Source organism: Corythoichthys intestinalis, chromosome 10, assembly GCF_030265065.1.
Source record: "Corythoichthys intestinalis isolate RoL2023-P3 chromosome 10, ASM3026506v1, whole genome shotgun sequence".
In the NCBI taxonomy this organism is placed as follows: Eukaryota; Metazoa; Chordata; class Actinopteri; order Syngnathiformes; family Syngnathidae; genus Corythoichthys; species Corythoichthys intestinalis.
In genome coordinates, this window is record NC_080404.1 from 41,474,687 (window position 1) to 41,490,955 (window position 16,269).

General features: G+C 37.4%; 1 protein-coding gene across 1 annotated transcript in view; it reads left to right on the top strand.

Annotated features, from left to right (window-relative positions):
• The window catches only part of cpeb3 (cytoplasmic polyadenylation element binding protein 3), a 79,712-nt gene extending 63,443 nt beyond the window's left edge, over positions 1-16,269 (top strand). The window contains 1 exon segment of the mRNA XM_057848454.1: positions 1,874-16,269. Coding sequence (XP_057704437.1) covers positions 1,874-2,101 — 228 coding nt within the window. The 3' untranslated portion in view covers positions 2,102-16,269.

Sequence of the window (16,269 nt, forward strand, 5' to 3'; positions counted from 1 at the left end):
AAAATGCGCAATAATTTCCGTCACATGTTCACAATGTGTGACAGCTAACTACATTGTAGCCGTGTCCGGTTGTGTCACTTATGTGACGTGGTGCGCCCCCCCCCTCCCCAACTCACTAGTGTGTCGTCTCCAGTCTCTTGCAAGCTTGCACACACAGAAAGATTGTTTTTCTTATCTTAGAGAGAAAATGCAATGTTCCTATAGACTGAAGGTCTGTGCTGAGTGATCATCACACACTAAATGTAAATCTCAGCAATAGCATAGCATTCGTGTTAGCATTAGGCTAATGCTAACAGCAGCGTCCTCTTAAACTATCGGACAACTTTTTTTTTTTTTTTTTTTTTTTTTAACATACGTTTCGTGGTGTCCAGGTGGGTATAATTAACTTATTCACTTCCAGCCATTTTCACTGGAGCAAGGCCCTTCGCTCCCAGCCGCTTTACTGGATTTTGACTGATTTTGCAAGGCCCACAGAAAATTCTGTTCTATTGCTATATAAACATGGAACCCACCAAAAGAAAGATTACTCTCTTCTTTCAGCAGGAAAAAAGTAAGTTCATATCTTTTTCCACTCTTTAAAAAATCAGCATAAGAAAATAGCTTCGTTTGAGCAATTTTCCAATTTCTAATGAAAAAACAGAAATTGAGTTTTTTGTGAAAGCATACATTTCAAACATAACTTTAACACAGCTATTTTTTGCTTTAGTTACTTTTTCAAACATCTGAATAATGTTTTCCTTTTACAAAATAACAAACAACAAGACAAATAGAGCTTTTGATCGCAAAGTAACAATTTATTTACACATAACTAACTGAGAGATGACGCTGTTGTCGCCACGACAGCCGGGTAAACTTTTCCTTCATCGCCGCCTGTCTTATAAAGATGGAATTTTTTGAGTCTCTGTGGGGTCTGCTTGGCGAGCAGCACGGACTCAACGGCATCGCCCGCTGCACTGGTGGTCCCGGTTGTTCTGCTTGGTCAACCCGGGCGTCCTCTAGGTTGTTCTCCATTCGATCGTCTTCCGCCGGCGCCCCAGCCAGGCTGTTCGTTGCCATTGAATCGGGTTGAGGGTCTTACCAAATGCGCTACTGCCATCCGGTGGCCAGTTTTATTGCTTTAAAATGGATTTTCAGTTTTGTGCTTTGGAGCTAAATTGAATCAGAACCCAGAGATGTCTCTTGTAAAAAAAAAAAAAAAATGTAAAAGACGTATAAATACGTCTTTGGGACACTGAAAAAATTAGAAATAGAACCTATTTATACGTTTTTGGGAGCAAATGAGTTAATTGAAAATAATATAGCTTTCGTGTTGAGTGTGTATTATTACCATGTTGGCATTGTTCTTGTGGACGCTACAATATGTGCTCGTCTGTCAATCAAAATAGTTGGAAACCTTTATTTATTTTTGGAGTAAAAATTTTTGATTATACAGACGAAAACATTAGTAAACGTCGACTAAAACTAGGCGAAATCAGTCTTGAGTTTTCGTCAACAAAAACTAAATGAAGACAAACACATTTTGAGATCACTAAAATATGTCTAAGACTACTAAGTATTGTCTAAAAGACTAAGACGAAGACGATGAATTAAAAGGGCTGCCAAAAACAACAGTGGTTTTATACTCCACAACACTCCTGGAAAAAGCGGAAGAGGAAGTACTGTGAAAAGTACAGTACTGTAACATGTTTGGAACTTTTGGTCAAATAAAAACAAAGAATAAGAAATGTTTCTGTATCGGATCGGTATCGGGCAGATTCTCAAAATCAAGTGACTCGGACTCGGGCGCAAAAATATAAGCTCAGGACATCCCTAGCTACAACAGTATATCATTCATGTTTTGATTGACATTTGTATCTGCTGTGCTTCCTCTCAGGTGGAGGTGAAGCCGTATGTGCTGGACGATCAGATGTGCGACGAATGCCAGGGGGCGCGCTGCGGGGGGAAGTTTGCTCCCTTCTTCTGTGCCAACGTCACATGTCTCCAGTACTACTGCGAGTACTGTTGGGCCAGCATTCACTCACGAGCAGGTCGTGAGTTTCACAAGCCCCTGGTGAAGGAGGGGGGCGACCGCCCTCGACACGTGTCTTTCCGTTGGAGCTGAGTAGCGTGGGTGCTTGAACACCCCGTACCCAGATCCGTACAAAAAAAATAACCCTCCACCATGACAAATAATACCACAAAGCATCTCATCTTCACACCTTCTGGCCCAACTCTTTGTGTTCCCCTCTAATGAAGCATTGTGAGAATGAAAGCTTAAAATTTGCACTTTGGCACAACACCTCAATCAAACACAGAAGTTCAAACTTCAGAAACTTGACTGCTCTCAGATCTGTCTTTGACTGAGTTGGCAAGGCCCCCCTCAAAGAGAGGTGGGACCTGATGAATATTTGAAAAAGTCTTTTAGTTTTTTACCTATCCATAAACTGTACATGGAATATTTTGATTTAATGTAAAAAGAGCATGCACTTACTGTACTTTAAAAAGACACCATATGCATATACATACAATCAATTTACCGTAATTCCACATTATTTTACAAGAAAACTATTTGTTCATTTATAAGTCACACTGGACTATAAGACGCTGATGTCCAACTTGTACTGTATTATGGGCGATATACACCAAAAGACATGCAGCACATTAGCCTCTAAAAATCCATAAATTAGCCGCATGGACTATAAACTGCCGGGTTCAAACTGAAGTACACATTTTGTGCTTTATAATCCGAAAACTACGGTACACACATATTTTTCAGACTTTAAGTCATATCGGAATATAAGTCGCACTGGAGTCGCATAATTGGGAGAAACTTGTTTTATCAGACTAAGCGTAAACATTATATTTGGGCTGCAGCTATCGATCATTTTAGTAGTCGATTAATCGATGAACTAGTTAGTTCGAATAATCGAGTAATCGGATAAGGAACATGAAAAATTAAAATACCTGGGATGAGCCTCAAACAGTATAAAAGATAAATAAATGAGGATCTATGTAGAAAAAAAGAACAATTGGCTAACTTACATAGAAAACGTTAGCTAGCTTAAATGCTATAAAACTTTTTTTTTTTTTTTTTTTTTTTTTACAAAGATCTTAACAAATGGTTCAGACTCATATTCCCACAAAAAAAAAAAAAAAAAAAACGGCTAAATATACCTATAAATTAAACTACAAATGCATTAAAAAACATTAGCCCAAACAAAAACGTAGCTTACGTTGGTCTTATCGGGGAGCAGTTGGATTCAGCCATGTGAAATGAGGCAGACCAGAGGGCAGTGTATCCACCCTAATCAATAAAACTAAATGTACACACTTTCAAAACAAACCATTACAACGGCACTTTAATTAAACGAATACTCGAAGCAACAAAATTTAATTCGAGAATTTTTTTTCTTATCAAATACTCAAGTTAATCGATTAATCGTTACAGCAAGACATTATATACTATAGTAATAACAATAAGATGGCGAAAACACATATATAAATAGAACATTTTAACAGTAATTCAAATAACTACCGTAATTTTCGGGCTATAAGCCGCACCCCACAAATTTGACACAAAACGGCATTTTTTAATAGATAAACTGCATCGGACGATAAGCCACAGGGACAGTCACACCTAAAGACTACTGTTGTCGCGATACTATATTTTCAACTTGATATCTACAGTATACTAAAAAAAAAAAAAAATACTCTATACCATTTTCGATACCACATAAATTTGAAAAAAAAAAAAAAAGTTTGAGGAAATCATTCATTGCCATTGGACTTTGTTAGCCGTCCAGTCTTGTGGCTCATGAAAAATTAAATAACAAGAGTTATGACTACTAGACGTCCAATCCATTTGAACTGGGAGGGTGGCAGCGAATTAATGTTCATTCGCTAATAGCCTTCCCACTTCAAATGGATTGGACGTCAAGCGCAGTCAACAGCAGCCAAAATTAACAAGGAAAATGCAAAAATATCCTCCCTTACTATCAAGAGTCGTGCAGAATCAAATTTTCGCCATGACAACAAAATTCTCATAACCTGTGATAGCTCGAAAACCAATAGATAACTGAGTAATATCTTATCCCAATACAACATTTCAGTATCAAAACAATTCAATACTTTTAACAACCCTACCAAAGACATACACCTTATCGGCCTGGAAAATCCCATATATAAGACGCTCTGGACTACAAGCCGCAGGGTTCAAAGCTGAAGGAAATAGTAGCGGCTTATAGTCGGAAAATTACAGTACGTTTAACTATAGAAGCACTCTTAGAGAGCAGACTTCCGCCTAAGCAGCCAAATTTAAAGCATCACCACATTTCTGACCTCTGTAACCTTTGACCTATAACTATTTCTCTTCTCATATCGCCTACCCTGCAAATTTGAGTTAAATAGGGTAAGCCCTTATCATAGACTTCACTATCAGTTGACGGGACACGTGGTTCGGGGCCGATCCGTAGGGGGCCTATGTTTAAAAACCTAAAATTAAAATATTTTCAAAACCAAAGTTTTTAGCGACCTAAAACCAAAACAGGCACCTCCCATAGGCGTATATGAGTCTCCATGAGCAGCAGCATTCAAAAATTCATAGTCATTCCCTATTAAAATCCCAATTAATCATTTCTTATATAAGTATAACAAAACTTAAAATGGCTATAAAATTCTCAAATTTTACGCTAGATGCACAAAAATCACCAAATGCAGATATAATCACCTATATTTTTAGGAGCAATAGCAATATTTAACATATCATATAAGTTTTTGCCTGAAATAGCAACTTATTTTTTAGTTTAGTTTAGTCTTAGTTTTTTTTATCAAGTGCAAGTTTTCAACAGCTTATAAATCACACAAATTTCACATCAGAAACTTAATACTTGAGGAAAGCATGCAGAATCATCTTAATTTTACTCAACAAAATCAAAGTTTGCATTTTTCTAATACAATCACAATTTATTTAGGTTAAATTCCGATGTTACAATTGCCTCAGCGTGGAGGCACGTTTTGCTGGCTATCTGCCCTTTGTTGTTTTTAGATTGAAATGATACATAAAATAAAACACGTAAAAGGCTAATTGTTTTTTGTATGGAAGCAAAAATGCCTAAATTACTAATTTTTTTGCCAAAAACGGGCAGTTGGCCGAAAATTACCTGATCATTTGAATGTAAAGTTACGCTCTTGTGTAAGAATAGAAAATACAACATGGTACCATCACAAAACAAAGAGCTTTTTAAGTTGAAAATTTTTGTAAATAAATGCGTACATCCCGGAATTTCTTTAGATATGAACATAAAACTGTCTAGATTTTTGGTTAAAAGCAAAAAAACGGGCAGTTATTTTTCATTTTACGTAAATATTTCAAGCTAGTTACGCAATTGCGTATGGATACAAAATCCAACGTGGCGGCTGTCACAAAACAAAGAGCTTTTTAAATTGAAAGTTCTTGTAAATAAATGCGTACATCCCAGAAATTCCTATAGATATGAATGTACAACGGTTTAGATTCTTGGTTAAAAGGAAAAAAAAAAAAAACGGGCAGTTATTATTCATTTTACGTAAATATTTCAAGCTACAGTTACGCAATTGTGTATGGATACAAAATCCAACGGGGCGGCCGTCACAAAACAAAGAGCTTTTTAAGTTGAAACTTCTTGTAAATAAATGCGTACATGCCGATATTTATATAGATATGAACGTAAAACGCTTTAGATTCTTGGTTAAAAGCAAAAAACTGGGCAGTTATTCATTTTACGTAAATATTTCAAGCTAAAATTACACCAATTTTTTCCTTTCATTTCATTGTTCTCACAACGTTTCAAGGTGCATGCATGGTGCTATTTTCTATGATAATTACCTTGAATCCTTGACCAAATACTCTTGAGACACTATTGCCTGCTTGTATGCACTAAAACTTTCGTCCTGTTTCCTTTTCCACCGAAATCCGGCGTTTGAACACACCGGGTGTTTGAGTTTATCACAGTTAAAGCTGCCACCAATCTCAGCCTGGCCCGGCCTCCTACAGGAAGCCATGGCGCAATGTGTGTAGGAGCTGTCTCGTCAACTGATAGTGAAGTCTACGTATGAAGTCTACCTATGACCTATCACCTACCCTGAAAATTTGAATTAAATAGGGTAAGCCTTTACGAAGGTATCACGAAATTCCTTTTTGACCTTTGATCTAATGACCCTAAAATATTAATCAAACTTTTTCATTTCATATTACAAACATCCCGCGATTTCGATAATAATCCCTGAATTCGTTCTTGTATTCTCTTAAACACAAACATACTGACAGACAGACAAGGAATCGAATATTTAAACTCTACTTTCCGTAGGTTCAACTACCGGCGAAGGTAACGAAACAAGTCTTCATCTTTAGTATCATTTCTGAATAATTCTGCCAACTCAACAGTAGAGGGCTCGCCTAGAGCGCCCTTCAGTGTGAAAATACCCCCACAAAAAACTCAGTATATTAATTGCATCTTGAGTATAAATCACAGGCCCAGGCAATCTATGAAAAAAGGTGTTTTATAATCCAGCAAATACGGCATCTATGTATTCAAAAATCTGCATGTGTGTGTACATTAAGAGACATTGTCTCATCCAAAACCCGTCATGCCCTGAAATTATGAAAATCCCCCAATTTATCTTATCGCTCTATAAATTTTTTTATACTTCATACAGGCAACCAGACTAGTTTGGGGTTGATTTCTAGGTCCTTATATTTTGATAACATTTTTTAAAGAATTCTATAAATATAATGCTGCAAAGGCTTTGCTGCTAAATTGATGGTATGCGCACATATGACAAGTGCACACCTCACATGTAAAAAAAAAAATCTAGAGGGGCGCTCTCAACACAAAGATTGCCGCCATTGAAGTGCATGTTTAATTAGGTCGCCGTTCGCGATCGGCTTTTTAATACTGCCCATGTTTGCACAACACATTACAGACTCATCCAGAGGCAGTGAATATACAAGGCGTTGGGTGGGTAGCGCATCTTTAAGTATCACAAATCCAATTCGGTGTAAAATAGCCATGACAAACTGTCTCTGATAGGTGAAGTACTTTTTTGCAGTGATTGTTGTTATCATTGTGCAATTTTTATACCGTATCTAGTAAGGTCAGAGTATGCATAGAACTGTGATTCGCTTTAACTGTTGTTCGTGTCCGACATAGTGATGATGTTTCACAGGACTTACAGTATATAGTACACGTGTATTTGTGCGCTAGTACACCCCCTCACACACTAAATTAATGCTACCCTTGAATTGTGCATTACAATAATTTCAAGTGACATTAGTAATAGCTACAGTTTTCTGAAAATCCACCATTGCTGATTTTGTGGTTCAAAACAATTATTTTGATTTTAAAAAATTATCGAAACTGGCACATTAACAAAAATGATGGTGCCCTTAATCTTTATAGGGCAGGTAACTATTTTTGGTAATTAAAAAAAAAAAAAAAAACGATGTATGTTCGTGTATGTATATATATATATATATATATATATATATATACACACACACACACACACACACACACACACACACACATACTGTTTATGAATCTTTAAATATGATTTTATATATTTTTTATGAATGAATAAAGTTATAAATTATGTTAATAAAAGAAAAATTAATACAATCAAAATGAATAAAAACAGAACTACACTCATTAAAGTCCCTAGTAACAAAGTTGTTGAGTTATAGGTTTAACTCTATATTTTGTATCACACCATTCTGACACAATTGCAGTGAAGAAAAGTATTTGAACACCCTGCTATTTTGCAAATTCTCACACTTGGAAATCCTGGAGTAGTCTGAAATTTTTATCATAGGTGCATGTCCACTGTAAGAGGGATAGTCTAAAAAGAAAAATCCAGAAATCACTGCATGATTTTTTAAAACAATTTATTGGTGTGATACAGCTGCAAATAAGTATTTGAACACCTGTCTATCAGCTTGAATTCTGACCGTGAAAGACCTGTTAGTCCTATGATTAAAAGTCCACCTCCACTCCATGTATTATCCTGAATCAGATGCACTTGTTTGATATCGATAGCAGCATAAAGACACCTATCCATCCAGTTGAGAGTAACAAAACTTTTTGGTCATAATTCCACTAACCGTGTTTGGAGGCAAAAGAATGAGTACTATCTCAAGAACACCATCCCTACTGTGAAGCATGGGGGTGATAGCTTCATGCTTTTGGGGTGTTTTTCTGCGCATGGGACAGGACGAGTGCACTTTATTAAAGAGAGAAAGACTGGGGCCCTGTATTGTGAGATTTTGGGGAACAACCTCCTTACTTCAGTCAGAGCATTAAAGATGGGTGGTGCCTGGATCTTCCAACATGACAATGACCCGAAGCACACAGCCAGGAAAACCAAGGAGTGGCTCCGTAAGAAGCATAACAAGGTTCTAGCATGGCCTAGCCAGTCTCCAGACCTAAACCCAATAGAAAAGCTTTGGAGGGAGCTCAAACTCCGTGTTTCTTAGCGACAGCCCAGAAACTTGACTAATGGTTGGGCCAAGATCCCTCCTGCAGTGTGTGTAAACCTGATGCAAAACTACAGGAACCATTTGACCTCTGTAATTGCAAACAAAGGCTACTGTACCAAAATATTAACACTTGTTTTCCCAGGTGTTCAAATACTTATTTGCAGCTTTATCACACAAATAAATCGTTGAAAAAAAATATAGTTACTTCGGGATTTTTCATCCTAGATGATCTCTCTCACAGTGGACATGCACCTACGAGAAAAATTTCAGACCCCTCCATGATTTCTAAGTGGGGGAACTTGCAATAGCAGGGTGTTCAAATACTTGCAGTGTATCACAAAAGTGAGTACACCCCCTTACATTTCTGCAGATATTTAAGTAAATCTTTTCATGGGACAACACTGACAAAGTGACATTTTGACACTATAAAAAGTAGTCTTTGTGCAGCTTATATAATAGAGTTAATTTATTTTCCCCTCAAAATAACTCAAAATATAGCGATTAATATCTAATCCACCGGCAACAAAAGTGAGTACACCCCTTAGTGAAAGTTGTCAATATTAACATACAACATGTCACCTGTTAATATTTTGTGTGGCCACCACTATTATCCAGAACTGCCTTTAATCTCATGGGCATGGAGTTGACCAGAGCTTCACAGGTTGCCACTGGAATGCTCTTCCACTCCCCTATGACGACGTTGCGGAGCTGCCGGGTATTTGAGACTTTGTGCACCTCCACTTTCCGCTTGAGGATCCCCAAAGATGTTCTATTGGGTTCAAGTCTGGAGACATGCTTGGCCAGTCCATCACCTTTACCCTCAGCCTCTTCAGTAAAACAGTGGTCATCTTGGAGGTGTGTTTGGGGTCATTGTCATGCTGGAATACTGCCCTGCGACCCAGTTTCTGGAGAGAGGGGATCATGCTCTGCTGCAGTATTTCACAGAACATGTTCATGTTTCCCTCAATTGAATGTAACCCTCCACCACCTGCAGCACTCATGCAGCCCCAGACCGTGACATTCCCACCACCCTGCTTGACTGTAGGCATGACACACTTATCTTTGTACTCCTCACCGGGTCGCCGCCACACATGCTTGAGACCATCGGAACCAAACAAATTAATCATTGTCTCATCAGACCATAGGACATGGTTCCAGTAATCCATGTGCTTTGTTGACATGTCTTCAGCAAACTCTTCAGGAGAGGCTTCCTCCTGGGGTGACAGCCATGCACACCAATTTGATGTACAGTAGAGTATGGCGTAAGGTCTGAGCACTAACAGGCTGACCCCCCCACCTCTTCAATCTCTGCAGCAATGCTGACAGCACTCCTGCGACGATCTTTCAAAGAAAGCATTTGGATGTGGCGCTCGGCACGTGCGCTCAGCTTCTTTGGACGACTAACCCGAGGCCTGTTCTGAGTGGACCCTGCTCTTTTAAAACGCTGGATGAGCTTAGCTTCTGTGCTGCAGCTCAGTTTCAGGGTGTTGGCAATCTTCTTGTTGCCTTGGCCATATTCATGTAGCGCAACAATACGTCTTTTAAGATCCTCCGAGAGTTCTTTGCCATGTAGTGCCATGTTGGATCTTTCAGTGACCAGCATGAGAGAGTGTGAGAGCTGCACTACAAATTTGAACACACCTGCTCCCTATGCACACCTGGACTTAGTGACACTAACGAGTAGTGTTGTTAATCTTACTGAAAAAAAGTAATTAATTATAGTTACAAATTACTTCTCCCAAAAAGTAATTGCGTTAGTAACTCAATTAGCTGAATGTAAGACTAATTAGTTACTTGGCAAAGTAATTGGTGATAATTACTTTTGTATTTTACTCAAAAAACAAACAAACAAACAAACAAACAAACAAACAAACAAACAAAAAACATTGGCCACACTATGTGAAGTTTTTTGTGAAGGTTTTTGGTACAATTGGCCCGAGCCCAATTCTTTACCCTAATTTACCCTGAATCAACTGTTAAAAGTTGTTAAAATTGCTCCCATTATTGCATTAGTTCCCTTCTCTCTACTTTCGACATATGAAAGTTGTAAAACTGTTTCATCATTTAAAGATAGATTCAAGTCAAGATTATGCCGATTTAGAAGTATTTTAGATAAAAAGTTACTTAGGTTCGCTAGGAAGGTTCTCTACAACAGAGCCGTCCTAAAAAGTCTACTGCTTTAAGATGGTGGCTGTTTACTAACGCATCTAGTGCCGTGTCTGTCATTTTGCATCTAGTTATATCTATATACAGTATGTGTGATATCTACCATATCTACCATAACATGCGGGCGTAGTTCGTAGGCTATCGGCTACAACATGTATTATTGGAGCTACCTAGCATTGGGTTTGCTCGGCGTTACAACTTTCTTGCCTCCTCCCCACTCCTGCTCTGCTCTGTCGGCTCGGTGAGTCCGTCTCCCTCAGACTTTTCGACCAATATAATAACGCATAGTAACGCATGCCTTTCCGTCCTCAGTAATGGTAACGGTGTTGCCAAGATGAGAAAAGTAATTAATTAGATTACTCACTACTGAAAAAAATAACTCTGTTAGTAACGCCGTTATATTGTAACGCCGTTATTAACAACACTGCTAACGAGTCACATGAGATTTTGGAGGGAAAATGACAAGCAGTACTCAATTTGGACATTTAGGGATGTAGTTTCTAAGAGGTACTCACTTTTGTTGTCAGGGGTTTAGATATTAATGGTTATATTTTGAGGGGAAAATAAAATAAAAATAAAATTAACTATATAAGCTCTATTAACTCTATATAAGCTGCACACTATGGGGCGCCGTTTGTAAAGCAGCACTTGCTCAAAATTACGACAACATTTTCTCACATTTAGCGCCACACAGTGTTTAAAATGCTGTGAAATTTTTAGAATCACTTTTTTTTTGCACATTTACAACATTATTTAGCAACTTAAATATTCATTTTTAAATAAGTTATGGACCCGATTCTTTAAATCCAGAACAAAATATTTAATTTAAATCTTAAACTTATATCCTATATGCTAAATGTTAAATCAGGAAACGTTCGGAACTAAACATTTAGCTTAATATGCAAATTCACATGACTGGAGACCGGAAGTAACAAAATAAAAGCTGGTAGAGCAGCTCAGACTGCGTGTTTGCGTTGCTTGAAAATGAATAAAACCTACTATACGGTGGCAGTCTGCTCTTGGACATGAGTCATTGTGATAATAACAATATATAGGTAAAATACATATATAGGAGAAACTATTTAAAGAGTATTTTGTGTGCTCCAGCTTTTATTTTGTTACTTCCCTTGTCCAGTCATGTGAATCTACATATTAAGCTTAATATTTAGTCCCAACCGCTTCCAGATTTAGCCTTTAGGATATAGGATATAAATTTAGGATAAGTTCTGGATTTAAACAATCAGGTCCAAAACTTCTTATTTAAAAATAAATATTTAAGTTGCTAAATAATGTTGTAAATGAGTTAAAAAAAAAAAAAAAAAAAAAAAAAAAAAGTGACACTAAAAATTTCACACCACGTTTTAAGCACTGTCTGACGCTAAATGTGAGAAAATGTTGTCGTAATTTTGAGCATGTGCTGCTTTACAAACGTTGCCCAATAGAACACAGACTACTTTTTATTTTGTCAAAAGTGTCATTTTGTCAGTGTTGTCCCATGAAAAGATATACATAAATATCTACAGAAATGCGAGAGGTCTATTCACTTTTGTGATACACTGTATTTTCTTCACTGTATACTTCAGTCAAACACTACATGAGATATCACACTTCAATATTTTTTAATTTCATGGAGTAAATTTTGTTTAGAGTACTAATAGTTTAGCCTCCAATACTCACAATACATTTAGGTTTGACAACAATAACAAAATACTACATATATATATATGAAAATTAAATAAACTAAAATACAGTGCCCAATACCCCTGTCTTTTTGTAAATTGTTATGACACATCAAATAGCTTTCTTTTCAATGCACGCAAACCAATTTAGAAAGAAGACAACTTTAGATAAAAAAAAAAAAACATTTGAATGACTTGTTAATGTCCAGAAGTCAACCAAAGAGCTTTAGACCGTTGACAAGCAGCCTAACACGAAGAGCTGTGCGTGTAGAATATGCCTGTGGATGTGAGTGGAGCTTGAAAAAAAAAAGGCACATGTTCTCTACACACTAATACAAAAAGTATATATGTATATTTACACATTAGGGGTGAACTATGAACCCTCGTTTATTTTGTCCTGCAAAGCTTGAAGTAACTGACCTGCTAACAATCTTTGTGTTTTGTATGAAAAAGGTCTGATGATGGCAAATGACACTGGTTTATAGCAGTTTTGTGGACAATCTGTAAAGGATTTTTGCAAGGTCACTTTTTATTTTTGCTGGGGGTTAATTGTGCCATGCCCTGAATTCCATCTCCTGTTTTAGTCACAAACTGTTTTAATGTTGTTTGTATTTTTTCTCGTTGTTGTTGACGTCCAGAAAAATGAGCAGAAGTGTTTTTTTATCGATGGAATGAAGATTAAACGAAACTAGAGGCTAACTACGTATATACAGTGGGGCAAATAAGTATTTAGTCAACCACTAATTGTGCAAGTTCTCCCACTTGAAAATATTAGAGAGGCCTGTAATTGTCAACATGGGTAAACCTCAAGCATGAGAGACAGAATGTGGGGGAAGAAAAAAACCCAACAGAAAATCACATTAATTTTTAAATAATTTATTTGCAAATCATGGTGGAAAATAAGTATTTGAGAGTTCATCTCAATACTTTGTTATGTACCCTTTGTTGGCAATAACGGAGGCCAAACGTTTTCTGTAACTCTTCACAAGCTTTTCACACACTGTTGCTGGTATTTTGGCCCATTCCTCCATGCAGATCTCCTCTAGAGCAGTGATGTTTTGGGGCTGTCGTTGGACGACACAGACTTATAACTCCTTCCACAGATTTTCTATGGGGTTGAGATCTGGATACTTGCTAGGCCACTCCAGGACCTTGAAATGCTTCTTACGAAGCCACTCCTTTGTTGCCCTGGCTGTGTGTTTGGACTCATTGTCATGCTGAAAGACCCAGCCATGTCTCATCTTCAATGCCCTTGCTGATGGAAGGATATTTTCACTCAAAATCTCTCGATACATGGCCCCATTCATTCTTTCCTTTACACAGATCAGTCGTCCTGGTCCCTTTGCAGAAAAACAGCCCCAAAGCATGATGTTTCCACCCCCATGCTTCACAGTGGGTATGGTGTTCTTCGGATGCAATTCAGTGTTCTTTCTCCTTCAAACACGAGAACCTGTGTTTCTACCAAAAAGTTCTATTTTGGTTTCATCTGACCATAACACATTCTCCCAGTCCTCTTCTGGATCATCCAAATACTCTCTAGCAAACCGCAGACAGGCCTGGACATGTACTGGCTTCAGCTGGGGGACACGTCTGGTAGTGCAGGATTTGAGTCCCTGGCGGCGCATTGTGTCACTGATAGTAGCCTTTGTTACTGTGGTCCCAGCTCTCTGTAGGTCATTCACTAGGTCCCCCAGTGTGGTCCTGGGATTTTTGCTCACCATTCTTGTCATCATTTTGACGCCACAGGGTGAGATCTTGCATGGAGCCCCAGATCGAGGGAGATTATCAGTGGTCTTGTAGGTCTTCCATTTTCTAATAATTGCTCCCACAGTTGATTTCTTTACATCAAGTGTTTTACCTATTGCTAGAGATGGGATGCTCGAGCCTTCCTGCTCGAATCTGATTCGAGCAAATGAAGTAGAGGTGTGTCAAAGCAGTGTTCCGAAAACAGCGTCGAGCAGGCCAAAAATCACGTGACCACTGCCGACGAGGCCTCGAACGTCACAGATGTGTCAGCGAGTCACAGTGTTTCCACAGGAAAATGAAAACTCGATGGGAGCCCGCCCGCTCAATCGGTGGGAGTGCAATAAAAAGTGGTAAAATAACGCAGTTATTCTGCGTTTTTTTGAGAGAAGGAATTTTCGCGAGTGCTACAAACATTTGCTCATTTTCAAGTCAGGAGTGGGAATATCATTATCACTTAAATTTCATTAAATTCATTCACATTGTTATACACTAGATAGTGGCTTACGTTTATTTAGAACAGATACAAATACGACACAAACACCCCCCCAGAAATTATTCTTAATTAAAAAATAAACAATTTCATACCTTTCCTTACTTTTGTTCGGCTCAATTATTTTCATCTTATGATTTTGGAAATCTTTATGGTATGCAATAAATAATATCCCTGTTCCTAAGCACTGTGCTTACTATACTGTAATATTTAGAAAAAACTAACAATACCATCCATCACACATCCACTTAATTCTATTGAAGATATGTAATGTTGAGGCAATTTGACAACTTTAGTTTTAAAAAGAAACATGCACTGTTTATCCAGTAGATGGAGCTCTTGCAGTGTGTCAAATGCCTCGAAACAGTGATTCAATTTCGGGCAATTGTCTCAAAAGTGGTTCATTGCTTCAGGAAAGCCTTGGTTTTTCCGTCCCTACCTATTGCAGATTCAGTCTATCCCAGCCTGGTGCAAGTCTACAATTTTGTCTCTGGTGTCCTTCGACAGCTCTTTGGTCTTGGCCATAGTGGAGTTTGGAGTGTGACTGACTGAGATGTGGACAGGTGTCTTTTATACCGATAATGAGTTAAAACAGGTGCCATTAGTACAGGTAACGAGTGGAGCCTCGTTAGACCTTGTCAGAAGTTAGACCTGTTTGACAGCCAGAAATCTTGCTTGTTTGTAGGTGACCAAATACTTATTTTCCACTCTAATTTGGAAATAAATTCTTTAAAAATCAAACAATATGATTTTCTTTTTTTCCCCACATTCTGTCTCTCATGGTTGAAGTTTACCCATGTTAACAATTACAGGCCTCTTTAATCTTTTCAAGTAGGAGAACTTGCACAATTGGTGGTTGACTAAATACTTATTTGCCCCACTGTACGTAAATATGTATCCCGATGAAAGTGAATTTGGGGTGTTTTTGTGACGTATATTTGCCACCCAAGCAGATTTTCTGTTTGTTCTTTCTCTACGGGATAGTTGTTTGTTATGCACTACTCTTTATCTACTTATTTTTGTTAAAACATGAAAAAAAAGAGATGGTAAAGCTTGCTATTTTGACTGACAATATCTTTTGCAATACCTCAATTTTGAAATGTAACAAATTTATTTTCTAAGTTTATTCAGATGGAAAAATATATTAATTTAATCAAGAGAAATTATTTAACTTTTTTTTTTATTATTATTTGCTTGATTTTTAAGAATTTATTTTTTTGAAAAGCTACAGATGAAGGAGTTAGAACTTATTAACTAATATATTGCATAGTTTGTGTGACAGTTTTGCATATTTTATTGCGGGCGCATTGGAAATGAGATTTGTTTTTAAATTTTTTCACAACATTTTGTACCTTTATAATCACTTGCGTATTATGTTGCTTGTTTTTATTTCTTTCTAAAGATGTGTACTTGGATGGTTTGTTTTTCGTTTATTTTTATTTTTTTTCAAAGAATGATTGGTAATAGGAATGTTTTTTTAAATATAAAACAGACGCAAGTTGGCCGATAGCCCCCAAGGTGCATCAAAACTGGTGGCCTTTAGCTCATGCAACACTTGAATCACTTGAATTTGTTCCTTTTCCCTTGTCAAGCTAAGGACGTCTTTGTTTGTGATGTGCAATACTGTTTGTACTATTTGTAAGAAAAAAAAAGACAAAAATCTGGGAAAAAAATAATAAATCTATACTGCAGAATTA